Source organism: Trypanosoma cruzi, genomic scaffold (genome assembly GCF_000209065.1).
Source record: "Trypanosoma cruzi strain CL Brener 1047053513197 genomic scaffold, whole genome shotgun sequence".
Classification (NCBI taxonomy): domain Eukaryota; phylum Euglenozoa; class Kinetoplastea; order Trypanosomatida; family Trypanosomatidae; genus Trypanosoma; species Trypanosoma cruzi.
Window position 1 is genome coordinate 23,313 of NW_001849270.1, and position 12,968 is coordinate 36,280.

The following is a 12,968-nucleotide window of genomic DNA, read 5'->3' on the forward strand; positions in this document are numbered from 1 at the left end:
AAGAAAAAAAAAAAAAATACTCCGCTGGCAGTGGCACCCTCTGCGCGGCCGCTGCTGCGTCATGATCCGTCTCCGCATCCGGCCCCCTTCTCTTTTCCTTCACTAAGAGACTTCTGCGGAAGCAACTTGCAAGAGACAGAAGCAACAAAACAAAAATAAGTGAAAAAAAAAAAATAGCGGAGTGAAGAAAAAAAAAAAAAAAGAAAATAATAATAATAATAAAAAACATTCTATATATATATATATATATATATATATATATATACTGAGAGGTGGAGTCAAATTTCTCTTCACCACTTGCCTTCTTTCCAGCTCCATCTCACACACACACACACACACACCCGCTTCCCCAATATATATATTCCATAGATATGTTATATCTGTATGTATGGTAATCGCCCCTCCTTTTTTTCCACGCCAAATACCACAAAAGAAGATGTACACGTTACCTGGAGGGGGATAAGAAGTATGGGAATGTAGAGCAATTTCTATGAAAATCTGTCACTCACTCACTCACTCAATCGCCATACGATACCACCGAGAGTAAGCTCTCAGAATCCACGAGTGCATCGCAACCATTGTTGTGTGTGTACAATGGTCCTTCCGAGTCAATGCATGCCGTGACAGAGTCCACACGGCTCAGCACGTCACTGGAAAGGGCACTGCAATCGTATGAAAACTCTGAGCGCGGGCAAAGCGTGTGGCCGTAACTGACATGGCGACCCAATGTTGTCACGGCGCAGCGTAGTGCACTTTCCAAAAGAGCGTGTAGGCGTTGTTGTGTGTTGTCATTCCGTCTAGTTGGATAAAAAAAGTCCTGAATAGCCAGACGCGTCGACTGTATTGCTGCCACCGTCTTTGTAAGCCACCAATCCCTTGCCCTTGACTCAAGCACCGCGACACTCTGACACCACACATACGGCACGTCACAAAACGTCATGCACGACCGTGTGTAGCAATGCGTCACGGTACTATCCCCACTGTTTCTCAAGAGAAGAACGGGGTCCTGCTGCCGTGTAAAAGGCCTTCCAGCGACGGCACACAGGAGGCACCCGGCATGGCGGTGTACCACCGACACAAAACAATACGCGGAAGCGCACGACAAAACATCTGAGAACTGAAGCGACTCCACGAGCCGGCGGAACACCGCATCTTCTACGCAATCCTTTTTGCTGCAGTCAAACACATACAGGACAAGCTCGCTTTCCGATGTTTCCTGTACCCTCGTGCAAAAGTCCTCAGGGGTGCACTTTCGCGTGCTATCCCTCACGGCTTGGCTGCGTCGCTTTGGCTGCGCGAACCCCTCCAACGCCTTGCCAAGCTGTTCAGAGGCAATCCACATGTCAAGACCATCGGCACATTGTCTCCCTATCATATTCGCACTAACACTACCGGAAGACAACGCGCTGCAGCAGCGTTCATGTATACGAATATCTTCCTTCACCGTGAAGTTAAAAAGCATTCCACAGAGGCCACACTTCAAGACACCGCCAGCATTGTTTTGGCCAAAGTCTAAAGAAGTTTGCACAGCAGCTTGCGGGCTTCTAGCACCGTTGCGCATCCGCCTCATTTTCTCCGCGCAACGCAAAAAAGTGGGGGGACGACTAAGTGCCCCGTCGCCGATATTCTCCTTGTCGTCTATCTGCGGCGCTGCGGCGTGGAAAGCAACATCTGACGCACAATGACGGAGAGGCATTTTGCTTGTTGTTGCCGCCAACGACGAAGATGCCGCTGCTGATGTTTCCAGCGCCAGCGGGAGCCCGTCCTTCACTCCCTTTGTCGCCCCATGGGCCCAGGGATCGGCGGCGGGAGAAGCAGAAGCCACATCCAGAGCCTCCTCCCGCCTCTTGGAAAAGTACTCAAGGAGACTTCGCTGGCGCTTCATTTGTTGTTTTTCTTTGGTTTCGCTGAAGCATTAAACAAAATAATAATAAAGGAGGAAATCATTGTGGCCAACAAGCCCAACAGAGTTATCGGGAAAAGGGATCGGAGAGTGCAGCCAGCCAGCCCCCTTCCAACACACACACACAAAAAAGAAAAAACAGCCCACATATAAAAAGAGAGAAAGTAATTCTTCTCATCACCCATCGAGTGCATTAGGATGCCAAATTGGCCTGCATGTCTCTTTACAAAAAAAGGGTGTAGAGGCGTAAACACAAAAACACAGAGAGACACACACAGACACAAAGAGAAGTACCTCAGATCTTTAGCGTAGCTGTTTGAGAACAATTTCACGGTACTCGCTAAAGTCCCCGTCGAAGCGCCTGATGGTGTTGTTGGCGCAGACATACATCTCATCACAAAGAGACGTAATAAAGTGTTCGTCGTGGGAAATCACTAGCAAACCACCCTTAAACTCCAATAGTGCCTCAATAAGCGCATCCAGAGAGTCAATGTCAAGATGGTTTGTGGGCTCGTCCAACAAGAGCAGGTGCGGACGAGTGAAGGTGATCCACGCCAGCACAACACGCGACTTTTGGCCACCAGAGAGCGTGTAAATAGGCTGTAGCGCCTTATCACCCGTAAGACCAAGAGAACCAAGATGGGCGCGTAACATCTGGTCCTCCACGTGTGGAAACTTGGAGCGCATAAACTCAATCGAGGAAAGTTGTGGTGATAGAAACTCCAGGTGGTGCTGCGCAAAGTGGGCAACGCGGATTTTTTTGTTGCGCACAACATGACCCTGGCGTGGTTCCAGCTTGCCGTAACAAAGGTTCATAAAAGTCGACTTACCCACACCATTTGCCCCCAAAAGTCCAACACGGGAGTTTTCATCGAGGCCGAAGTTAACATCCTGGAAAAGTGTCTGGCCTGCTTTGTACCCAAATTCACACTCTACCATCTGCAGGTACGCTCCTGGCACGGGTTCCGGCTCGGGGAATTTAAAGGTAAACTGTGGATCGTACTTGACCGCCGCCACAACCTCCATGCGTTCAAGCATCTTAATGCGGGATTGAGCCATCTTTGCACGGTTTGCATTGTACCGAAAGCGGTCTATGAATTTTTGGATATGGGCACGCTGTCGTTCCTGTGCCTCGTGGTTCTTCTGTTGCTGCCGTAACTGTTCCACCCGTGTCAACTCAAACTGCTCGTAATTCCCCGTATAATAACGCAGTTGTTTGTCATCGAGGTGGATAATCTCCTGGCAGACATTATTCAAGAAGGAGCGAGAGTGAGAGACCACCACAAGTGTGCCACGCCAGTCTTTTAAAAACTGCTCAAGCCACAAAACGGCAAATAGATCCAAGTGGTTCGTCGGCTCATCCAAAAGAAGAACTTCGGGCTCCACATACAACGCGCGTGCCAACGCCACTCGCATACGCCAACCACCTGAAAGATTCTTTGTAGGAGACGACATCATCTCACGCGTAAAGCTCAAACCATTCAAAATGGATGACGCACGGGCCTCTGCACTGTGGGCCTCGATAGCATCCAGTCGTTCATACACCTCCTTAAGCCGTGTGCTTGCCTCATCATCGTCACATTTTAAAAGATCCTGCTCTTCTCGCAGCAACTGTTCACGTTCAACGTCCGCGGCAAGAATCACCTGTAATGGCGTTTCGTTGCCTGCCACCACTTCCTGTTCCACGTGTAAAATCTGCACAAAAGGACTCACGCCTTCCAATTCTCGCTCTGTGAGAGCTCGCAACAGAGTCGTCTTACCCGTGCCGTTTCGACCAACAAGACCATATTTGTGACCCGTTAAAATATTAAGATCCGTGTTGTCAAGCAGAACGTTCTTGCCCATGTGAATATGAATGTTTTCGCAGCGAATTTCACTGGAGTACGATCCTCCCTCATTCTTGTGGTGCAGTTTCACGATGGCGGTGGCATTGGCAATGCCTCGTTTGCGCAAAAATTCCTCATATTCCTCCGCCATCATTGATTTCTTCTCCTCCTCCTTTCTTTTTCTGCGTGTCTCCTTCGCTGCGTTGCGTTTCGTCTCCCACGTCCAGTCTGCATTTGTATTTATCATCGTTACTTTACCAACGTTATTTATCATTGTCGCTTTCTTTAGGTTTTCTTCATATTGCCGCCCAATACTAACAGCATTAACCAGACGACTTACATCCTCCTTTGGCTTCTGCGCCAAGCCCCGTGTCTCCATCTCGCTGCAGATCGCATCCACCGCCTTGTTCAGGGCGTCCTCACTGGGACAGACGGCGAACTCAGCGAGGTAGAGTTTGAGTGTGTGACGAATTGTCTCCTCCGGCAGGTACGATGCGGGGTTCATCTGCCCCTCAAGCATCTTCAACAGGTACTCGAGCACGCACTCATCCAGCTGCCGCAGACCGACCTCTGGCACATTGTCCTGAAAGACACGTACGACGTCGGGGTGACGTGCATCGAGTACGGCCTTCACCTGCAAAAGGTCCATTTACAAACCGATGTGGACAAACAAATTGGCCTCTTTTCTCTCCGTTTCACCTTCTCCTCCAAAAATTGTGGCAAAAAACAAATTCATGGAGAGAGGGGGGGAAAAGCAAAAAAAAAAAAAAAAAAAAAAAAAAAAAAAAGACAATCCAAATGCGCCAAAAAAAAAAAAAAAAAAAAAATACTTGTGGATAAACATACACCAACATGCACATAACTCGCCTCCTCCAGGAAGGGCACACAAAAAAAATCAGAACAACAAAAACAAGAAACATCCTTCACTCTACGTATCCATCGACAAGCCACGGTGCTCCAGCTCCGCCCTCCACTGCTCCTTCTCCAAGGAATACAACTCCAACAACGCTCGGTGCCGCGCATGGATCGTCTCTACTTTTTCCACTCGCTCCAGCTCCCGGCGCTCATCTCCGGCGGCGCCACCCGCCATGCGCTTCCCATTTTTGCCGGAAGCCAAAAGCAACTTTACATGAGCTCGCGCCTCTTCGTCCAACAGCCGCAGGCGTTCTTCTTGAATTACCTGGTCACGGATCGTGGCAAAGACGTGCTCTGGCAAGGTGTCCCGACGCTTGTTAACATCGTGCAGTGCACCAAATTTGCCGCCCGGACGCACCCCTGAGATGTAGGAGTCACGGTCTTTACCGCTGGGATAATATCGCATAATTCTTTTTTTCTCTCTCTCCCTTTTTGTTGTTATTTAAAACCCCAAAACAGAATAAGAACGAAGGAAATATATATGTACAGATATATATGTAGTCATGCACGCACAGTTGAGAGAATTCGTGGAAGCGAAGAAATCACCTGCACAAAAACAGAAAAAACAACAACAACAACCTCTCATGGCATATTCAAATATCCGTCCAATCTTGCTTATGCAATTCGTAGAACGAATGAAATGAAGGGAAAAGAAGTAAAACGGCCCTTCATTTCTCATTTCTTCTTTCCGTTCTTTACGCCACCACTTTTGGCACGTTGCGATTGCGTAGACGCAGTACCGATCTGCGGCACCACCTTGCGAAGCTTGAAAGCATCGCACTCTTCAAGGCCAGTATAGTATTTCGGTACTTTCTCCACCACTTCAAAGCCAAAACTCTTGTAGAATTCCATGGCACCAGATCCCACCTGCACGTGAAGCGTCACCTCCCGAATGCAAAGCTTTGTTTCCTTTGCCACGTTTCTCAGTATAGTATCGAGCAGGTGGCTGCCAATACCCAATCGACGATACGGCGCAAGCACAGCAATAGTCATGACGTACAAACGATACTCGTTCTCGTTCGTTGTGCTCTCCAGACGACACGTGCAGCTACCGACAAGCATGTCATAATATAGTGCAATCTGATTGTACTGATGGCCACACGGCCGCAAGTACGTATCATAGTAGGAGTCCGAGTACTTGACGGCAAGGCAGTATTGGTCTAGGATGCGAATACGCTCAACCACACGAGGGTCGTCCAGGGTTCGGATCTGCAGACCCTCCACGGGACGCAGCTCAGGACCCACATATCTACTTTGGTTCACGGCGGCATTATTGGCGGCGACCATGAATATTTTGTTTTATGTGCTTTCCTTCTCGTTCGATTTGTTAACCCCGTCGTTTTTCTTTTTTTTTCTCTCTCCCTTTCCTTCTTTATTGTTCTTGTCGTCTAAAGTCGCCTGGCGACAGCTCTGAAAGGAACAAAAAAAAAAAAAAAAAGAGAGAGAGACGGGAAAACCAGAAACAGCAGCAGCGATAACATCCAAACGCCACTCCGCAGCAGACACACACACACACACACACAGTATATATGTATTACAATAATAAATACCAGCCAAAAACAAACAAAGTACCTGCAAATAAATTACAACAAAACGACGTTGTCCCCCTCCTGCGGGAACACATCAGATTCCGAGGCTGCCACCAACACCATCACACCCCTCCGTCGGGTAATATCCAAGAGTCCATTCCAGCTACGCAGAGAGGCGTACTCACAGTGGGAAGAGGGAATTGCCGCCAAGATACGTCAGCGGCAAAAACACACACAAAAAAAAAACAAAAACAAAACACGACAACATCATCATCATCGCTGAAAGTCGAATCGGCAGTTAACTATGACAATTTCAATGTATTCTGCTAATTCCTACTCTTTCTTCAGCGTGCTATCTTGATCAAGGGACTGGCGTATTTTGTCAAGTACACGCTCCTCTTCCGCTCGCCGAGCATCCTCTGCCATCTCAGAATAAAGCCAATTCTTCAACTCACCCGCAAGTTTTCCAATATCCGCAGCACGCAACCCTGCGATACGGCCTGGAGTCTGCTCCTCCGTCTCACCGTTCGTCGTAAGAAGAGACGTATCGTCATAATCGCCACTCGTAGGGGCAGCACGCGTATCATCCACAATGACTGCCTGTATCTCTACACTGGCATCATTTACATCTGCCTCACCCTGTACAGAGCGCGATGACTGCGGCGGTGATTTCTCCTTGATCTTTCCTGATGATTGAGTGATCTTTGCGGTCACCGCAGTTGCTAACTGACGATGTGCACAACGTAGTTGTTGACGCAAATCGGCTATTTGTGCTTCGTACACAGCTTTCAGTCGCTCCTGCTCTATAACCATTGCATCCACGGTATTGTGCGTATGCATGTCAACGACACGAGCGCCACGTTTCATTTTATCAAGACGCCCTTTCAATTTCTTTTCATTCTCCTCTGCTGAATTCAACTGCAACCTCAGCCTGTTTATTTCATCAAGCTGTGAAGTAATCACCCGCCGGGCCTCTTTTAATTGATCCCCGATAGTTTTGTTGCGCGTGCGAAGATATTCATTTTCCTTCCGCATATCCTCCAGTAACAGCTCTGCCTCGTGCAGCTTACGCTCCACGGCGTGTGAAGGCAGTATAGCTAAATTTTTTGATGTTTCCACAGCGGTCGTTTTCTTCGTTTGTGGCTCCCTTCCACTTTTTTCAACATTTAAGCTCGCAAGCAACAACTCCTGTGAAAATTTCCGATTCGTTTTTTCCGGTATTTTTTGCCGCTGCGACTGTAAAGAGCCATACTTCGGCAGATTATGATCGTGGATGTGGTTTTTTTGGCCGCATTCGGATAAAGCCGGCATGTCCCCAGCAGCAGTTTGTGGCGCTGCCTCCCCTCGTGTCGAGTAACATTTGGGTCTAACTTTCTTTGAGGGCGCGGCAACTTCTGTCCCTCGCGCAGCTCGCTCTTGAAGGCAATTATTCCCAGCTAGAGTGCCTTCCATTGGCGTTGCAGGGGGGAAAGTAGCATGTGTCACGGCGTCGCTCATGGGCGGGGGAATCGTCCTTGACGTGTCGAGTGAGACTGGCGCCAGCGTCAACTTTTGAACCTCCTTTGGGGTCGAAGGACATGCCGTCTCGGCGCGCAGGAGGGGCACACCATCCAGGGAAAGCACGGACAGCTGCAGGCGCGCCACAAGAGTTCTATATCCATTCATATTAGCTACAGGGTTTTCTCGCAAAGAAAGCATCTCCAAGCATGTTGTGGACGACAGAAAGTGAAGTTCGTTCGCGTTGTCTATTAAGTTATGATCAAGACTCAATAAACGCAGCTGCGCCATGCTCTCAAGGCCAATGGTCGATACAATACGGTTTCCTCCCGCACGGAGTACTTGCAGGGGCTGCGAGCGCGAGAGTCCCATCAAGTTCTTTAGGCAATTATAGCTCACGTTCAGATCACGCAAGTGCGGCAGCGAGCCGATACCCTCAAGCGACGGTAGACTGTTGTGGGACAAATCCAGTTCCGTGATTGTGACAGGGAGAAAACCGATTCTAGCGATTTTATTGTAGCTCACATTGAGCCGTGTTAGAGCCGTCAGTGCGTCCAGCTGATGCAGCTGCTCAATATTGTTGTGTGATAGATCAAAGGAGGTGATGAGGGCGAGAATCTCCCTGTCCTGGCGAGTCAAGAAGACCGCGGCAAGATCAATTTCCTTGATATTCCTGCTCTGCCCAGAAACATGCATCTCCGTCGCTGAAGCCGCCGGCTGGATAACGGAGTACATCACCTTACATGTACTGCCTCAAAAGAACACAAAGGCAAATCCAAAAAGCAAAAAAAAAAAAAGAAAAAAGAAAAAAGCGGTAAAGGTGATAAAGATGTCAACTCACACACCATTCACATCAAAATCCTTTCATTCGTCTTGACTCTTTGATTTGCTTTTCTCCAAAACTACTGTTCTTTCTCGAAAAAAAAAAAAAGGTCGGCTCCCACCACCAATACAAATGTAGATGAAAAGGGGGAAACTGTGCCGTTTCAGCTTAGACACATACAGACACGCAAAGAGAGAGAGAGAGAGAGAGTGGGTCAGTGAAAAAGATACACGCAATTCCTCCATCACCCTCCCCCTCTTCTTCTTTATGAAAAAATATATATATGTGTATTTCGAGCTTCAATACACAACGGTATCAAGCTGAATCGTCTATAATGGGCGTCAGACTACGCCGGTGTCACAGACGCCAGGAGGACTGAAAGATTACGTGCAAATGGTGTCGCACCATCTTGAACCACGGAACGACTCGTCGTCTGTGGCGTCACAGAAGCACGCTTCGTCGACGGGCAGCTTAGCGTATAGGGCGGTCGTGATTCCGCCCGGACAAACCACACCTCGTCTTGCTCGTACTCCTTCTGTTCCAGAAGTCGATTTTGTATTTCATCCTTCAATGCACTCGTGTGGGCTGTAGTCTCAGGAAGATGCACCGAAGTCTGCATTTCCTTCCGTAACTCCACAATTTCCCTCTGCAACCTGTCCCTGTCTTGGGTGACACTCAGGACGAGCGTTTGCATCGCCTCACAAACATCATGGACACCTGTTGGCTCCGACTCAATGTCAAAGGTGTCGTCCGCACCCTGCTGCACTAAAACCGCAGATTCTTCATCAGCGCGAGCGTACCATAATTGACGCCGCGTCAAAAGTTGCTCAACTTCTTCTGCTGACTCAGCCTCAGCAATTGCAAACGATGTACGCTCAGCTTCGTGGATAGAAGCGCAAAGGGATTTCCAATTCAACTCGCGTTCAATAGTCTTCTTTGCAAGACGACGAAGACGCATCTCTAGTTGGTGAACATGTTGTCGAAGGTTTTTCTCATTTGTATGCAGTTCAGCCAGCTGTTTTTCAAACTGCTGCTGTCGCCTCTCCATCTCTGTCTCCAACTTGGACAGATCCACGCATGCCGTTGAAGCTGCCACACCAGGCGAAAAGGAGGAGGGAGACACCCTCTGGAAGTCTCGAAGTTTTTTTGCAATAGTACCCGGCGTTGACGGCAATTCGGCGGTTGCCTCAGAAGCAGAATTACAGTTGCTTCCAATATCAGCGCCGCCGCTGTGACTGTGATGATTGCCATCAACAATTTTTTTTTCCAGTCGCTGCCACTCCATGGCGGCTACGTCACACGCCGTCACAAGACGTGTCTCTATCACATGATACGCTGACACAATGAGCCAAAGCCACCTCTGAGCCTCACGCCGTCTCCGTGGCGAGTCCCGCAGAGCGTCCAAAATGACGCCATGCAAAGAGGTAGCCGTTTCATGAACATTAACAACCTCGCCCGTTTCTGTGTCCACCACATCTTTTAACAATTCCTCCGCAAAGGACCCTGTCAAGGGGATCTGATTGCAACGCTCTTCTCTCGTCTTTTGAAGAATGCGTCGCAGGTACATCAGTTCTTCCTCTAATATAGCCACCCGCCGCTGCTCCTCCTCCAGTTTTTGCTTCGTCGCGTCTTTTCCGTCTGGCATGGCCGAAAATAAGTTGGCTGACTTTTCTTCGCCCATTTTTTCCATTTTTGAAAGCAATTCCATTTTCTGCATCTTGAGCTTTTCACATTCTTCTGATTTAGCAATAAGGGCTTGTTGAAGTTCCACTTCACCTTTCACTGCATCTGTGTCCATTAATTCCTTTTCCCCTCTTGTCGTCTGACTGCTTCTGCTACTGATACTGACACTGCGATTCCTTTCAGGAGCCTTCCCGCTCACAGTCTTCTCTTTGCTGCTCTTCCTCCTCTTGTCGTGGTAATGTGGCTGCCCGTTATGTGCTGTGTCCATCACCGGGTCGTTGGATACGTGTTTCGCTCGCACTGCCTCGTCGTCCAACAAGGGCTGCCCAACTGAGGTCACTTCTGAGTCAAAACTTAATTGCCTCTCAAATCGCGCCCTGTTATCCTCCCCAGACGCAAAAAGTGAAGACGCAGCCATGCTCTCTTCCCCTTTTTGTACATGTTTTGAAACGGTTCGGCGTTTTCGCGCCATGGCAGCTTTGGAAAGCTGCCCCTGCAGCTGTGGTGGCACGGCGTCAAGGGGCAAAGCTCCGCCCACAAAAAGAGCAGCAATGGAGTCAATGGACTGCAGAAATTCCGTGAGCACGTCAGACACGTCAGCGGCAAATTCCGCAGAGAAGTCCGTGCGTTTAGTTAGGTGATAAAGGAAGTAAAAAAGAACCAGGGCCGAAAACCCCTCCTTTGCATCACCTTCATGGATTGCGCCCTGGTCCAGAAGGTTCTGTGGAATGCCCACTTCGTCCAGTGCGGAACGCAGTGCTGCCCAATTTATCTGAGTACGCTGTGACAATGTATGCGTCTGAGGCGAGGCGGTGCGGATGCACATTTCTGGAAACACCAAGTTAAAAAGATTGCACAGAACGACGCCATCAGCCAGGTCCGTGTAGTCCTTCAATCGGCATGACGAGTACCGTTCAGCAAAGGCAAAGAGCTCACGCCGACCAATGAGTACACTCATTTCCACCACAATTCTTTCGTGCTGAGCTTGTTCGACTTCCGTTTGTCGTCCAGGGTTGTATGTATGTAAGTGTGTGTGTGGATGTCGCGGCTCCCGTATGCCTAAAATTGCCGCACGATAAGGCCAAGCCCCGCAAAACAAAACAAAACAAAAAAACAACAACAACTAAATTCCAGTAACGGTACGGATGGCAGCGTCCAACACTACTCGGGTGCACCACCTACGCACATGTCAAGGAGGTGTTGTTGCGTTTATTTAAAAAAAAAAAAAAACAATGAGAAAATCGCCAAAAAGAACAGGAAAACAGCAATGACACATGAAAAACCATAAATTTTTGGACAATCCGTAGGCACCAAGTATTCAACTAGAGTTAAGGACAATTTTGTTGTTTCACCGTCCCACAAAGGGCCAAAATTTAAGTTTTTTTTTTTTTTATTATTGTTTTCCGCATCGTTTTTTGCCGTGGACGCGGTCTAAACAGGCACCACAGCTTCACTTGCTGGTGTCGTTGCTTTTCCTCCCCATCCCTTTTTCCCATTCATTTCCCTCTCCCCCCCCCCCCTCTCTCTCTCTCTTTCTCCCACCCCCTCTTTCCTTCAAGTTAAGTTTGCCGCATCAACAAAGACAAATCCCACGTCATGCCAGGTTCGACCGGAAGATGATGTCCCGTGTTTTCTCCAGGTTGAAAAAGGTGTAGTTCACAATGACCTCATCCAGCCAGTTGACCAGCGGATCATTTAAAAAGTCGCGATCAATGTAAAAAAAGACGGGCATCTCCACCAGCTCCTGTGGCTTAAATCGCTGCTCCTCGAAGCAGAAGCACTGAATCTTATTCAAGTAGTTCGTGGCCTCTGGAGGCGCAATGGTGTATGACGAGACGCCCAGCAGGGTGCGATTGCTGCGGTTGTACGCGGAGTAAAAGGCAAGTGCGGGCTCCCCGATGAGCACCTCCACCTCCTTCTGCAGCGGCACAAAGGCAATCGGCATGGTGTTGCCTACATCGCTCAGGAAGCGAACCTTCAGCAGCTTCTTAGCTATTGGGTACGACTTGTCCATCTCCTCGCGCTCGCGCTGCGCCTGCGGGGTGTAAAACTTTGGGTCAGCGCCGCGTCCTGTGGGCGCGCAGTAAATGCGATAAAGAGGAACAAAAAGGAACGTGCAGCCAAGCGACATAATTGACATACTCGCGAATGCAGAGAAAAACTGTCCACGTTCCTCGTAATGCTTTTTACCCTCTCGCTCATAGCCGCTTTCTATGCGAATCCTACGGGGCTTTCCACCGGCGCCCTTTGCGGCGCATCGAAGAGCCCATGAGCGGCACAACATCACACGCCGGAGTCGCTCTTCTCGACTCTCTTTCTCACTGCCTCAATGCTTCATTCCCGCCATCCACCGTCAAACGGATAGATAGAAAAAATAAAAAAAAAAAAACAAAAAAAAAAAAAAAGAAAAAGAAATAAAGAAAGAAGGAATCACAGTCCACAAACATAAATAAATAAATATAAGCAGGGAGCAATAAAATAAGTACGGCATGAAGGATGGTGAGAAAAAAGAAAAAAAAAGAAAAAAAATAAATAAATAAAACAAATAATTTGGCACTCAAACTTGCTTCTTAACGATCCGACTCAAGAGGGGAATCGGCCAGTTTGTATTGTAATTGGTGGTCCCCCAGTTGCGAAAGCGGTTCCCATCACTCGCAAAAGTAGGAATCCTCAATTGTCTCTATGGATTTAAAAAAAAAAAAGAAAAAAAGGCAACACTTCTATGCAAAGCTCTTTTTTTTTAAGGATTCCTGTTGTCCTTTCTTTCTATGAGTCCCAGCGGTCTTCACGTC

General features: G+C 48.4%; 7 protein-coding genes across 7 annotated transcripts, besides 15 other annotated features; all 7 read right to left on the reverse strand.

The window, feature by feature from the left end:
- Positions 1 to 12,968: part of a sequence feature (heterozygous, Esmeraldo-like haplotype) that runs on past the window's edge.
- Positions 131 to 226: a sequence feature (A-rich).
- Positions 232 to 265: a microsatellite.
- Positions 321 to 341: a microsatellite.
- On the reverse strand, positions 518 to 1,885 carry Tc00.1047053504867.10 (hypothetical protein, conserved; the record flags this gene model as incomplete). Its single annotated transcript, XM_807682.1, has 1 exon — positions 518 to 1,885. The coding sequence occupies one exon, from the start codon at positions 1,883 to 1,885 to the stop codon at positions 518 to 520; it is 1,368 nt and encodes a 455-aa protein (XP_812775.1).
- On the reverse strand, positions 2,207 to 4,378 carry Tc00.1047053504867.20 (ABC transporter, putative; the record flags this gene model as incomplete). The annotated part of the gene is made up of 1 exon (XM_807683.1): positions 2,207 to 4,378. The coding sequence occupies one exon, from the start codon at positions 4,376 to 4,378 to the stop codon at positions 2,207 to 2,209; it is 2,172 nt and encodes a 723-aa protein (XP_812776.1).
- Positions 4,486 to 4,556: a microsatellite.
- Positions 4,658 to 5,050, reverse strand: Tc00.1047053504867.30 (hypothetical protein, conserved; the record flags this gene model as incomplete). Its single annotated transcript, XM_807684.1, has 1 exon — positions 4,658 to 5,050. The coding sequence occupies one exon, from the start codon at positions 5,048 to 5,050 to the stop codon at positions 4,658 to 4,660; it is 393 nt and encodes a 130-aa protein (XP_812777.1).
- Positions 5,320 to 5,931, reverse strand: Tc00.1047053504867.40 (acetyltransferase, putative; the record flags this gene model as incomplete). The annotated part of the gene is made up of 1 exon (XM_807685.1): positions 5,320 to 5,931. The coding sequence occupies one exon, from the start codon at positions 5,929 to 5,931 to the stop codon at positions 5,320 to 5,322; it is 612 nt and encodes a 203-aa protein (XP_812778.1).
- Positions 6,147 to 6,167: a microsatellite.
- Positions 6,397 to 6,430: a microsatellite.
- Tc00.1047053504867.50 (hypothetical protein, conserved) lies at positions 6,507 to 8,405 on the reverse strand (the record flags this gene model as incomplete). Its single annotated transcript, XM_807686.1, has 1 exon — positions 6,507 to 8,405. One exon carries the CDS (start codon positions 8,403 to 8,405, stop codon positions 6,507 to 6,509), a length of 1,899 nt encoding a protein of 632 aa, XP_812779.1.
- Positions 8,448 to 8,481: a microsatellite.
- Positions 8,684 to 8,703: a microsatellite.
- Tc00.1047053504867.60 (hypothetical protein, conserved) lies at positions 8,840 to 11,134 on the reverse strand (the record flags this gene model as incomplete). The annotated part of the gene is made up of 1 exon (XM_807687.1): positions 8,840 to 11,134. One exon carries the CDS (start codon positions 11,132 to 11,134, stop codon positions 8,840 to 8,842), a length of 2,295 nt encoding a protein of 764 aa, XP_812780.1.
- Positions 11,268 to 11,287: a microsatellite.
- Positions 11,385 to 11,406: a sequence feature (AT_rich).
- Positions 11,545 to 11,574: a sequence feature (AT_rich).
- Positions 11,678 to 11,725: a sequence feature (CT-rich).
- Positions 11,771 to 12,460, reverse strand: Tc00.1047053504867.70 (cytochrome C oxidase assembly protein, putative; the record flags this gene model as incomplete). Its single annotated transcript, XM_807688.1, has 1 exon — positions 11,771 to 12,460. One exon carries the CDS (start codon positions 12,458 to 12,460, stop codon positions 11,771 to 11,773), a length of 690 nt encoding a protein of 229 aa, XP_812781.1.
- Positions 12,546 to 12,602: a microsatellite.
- Positions 12,681 to 12,722: a microsatellite.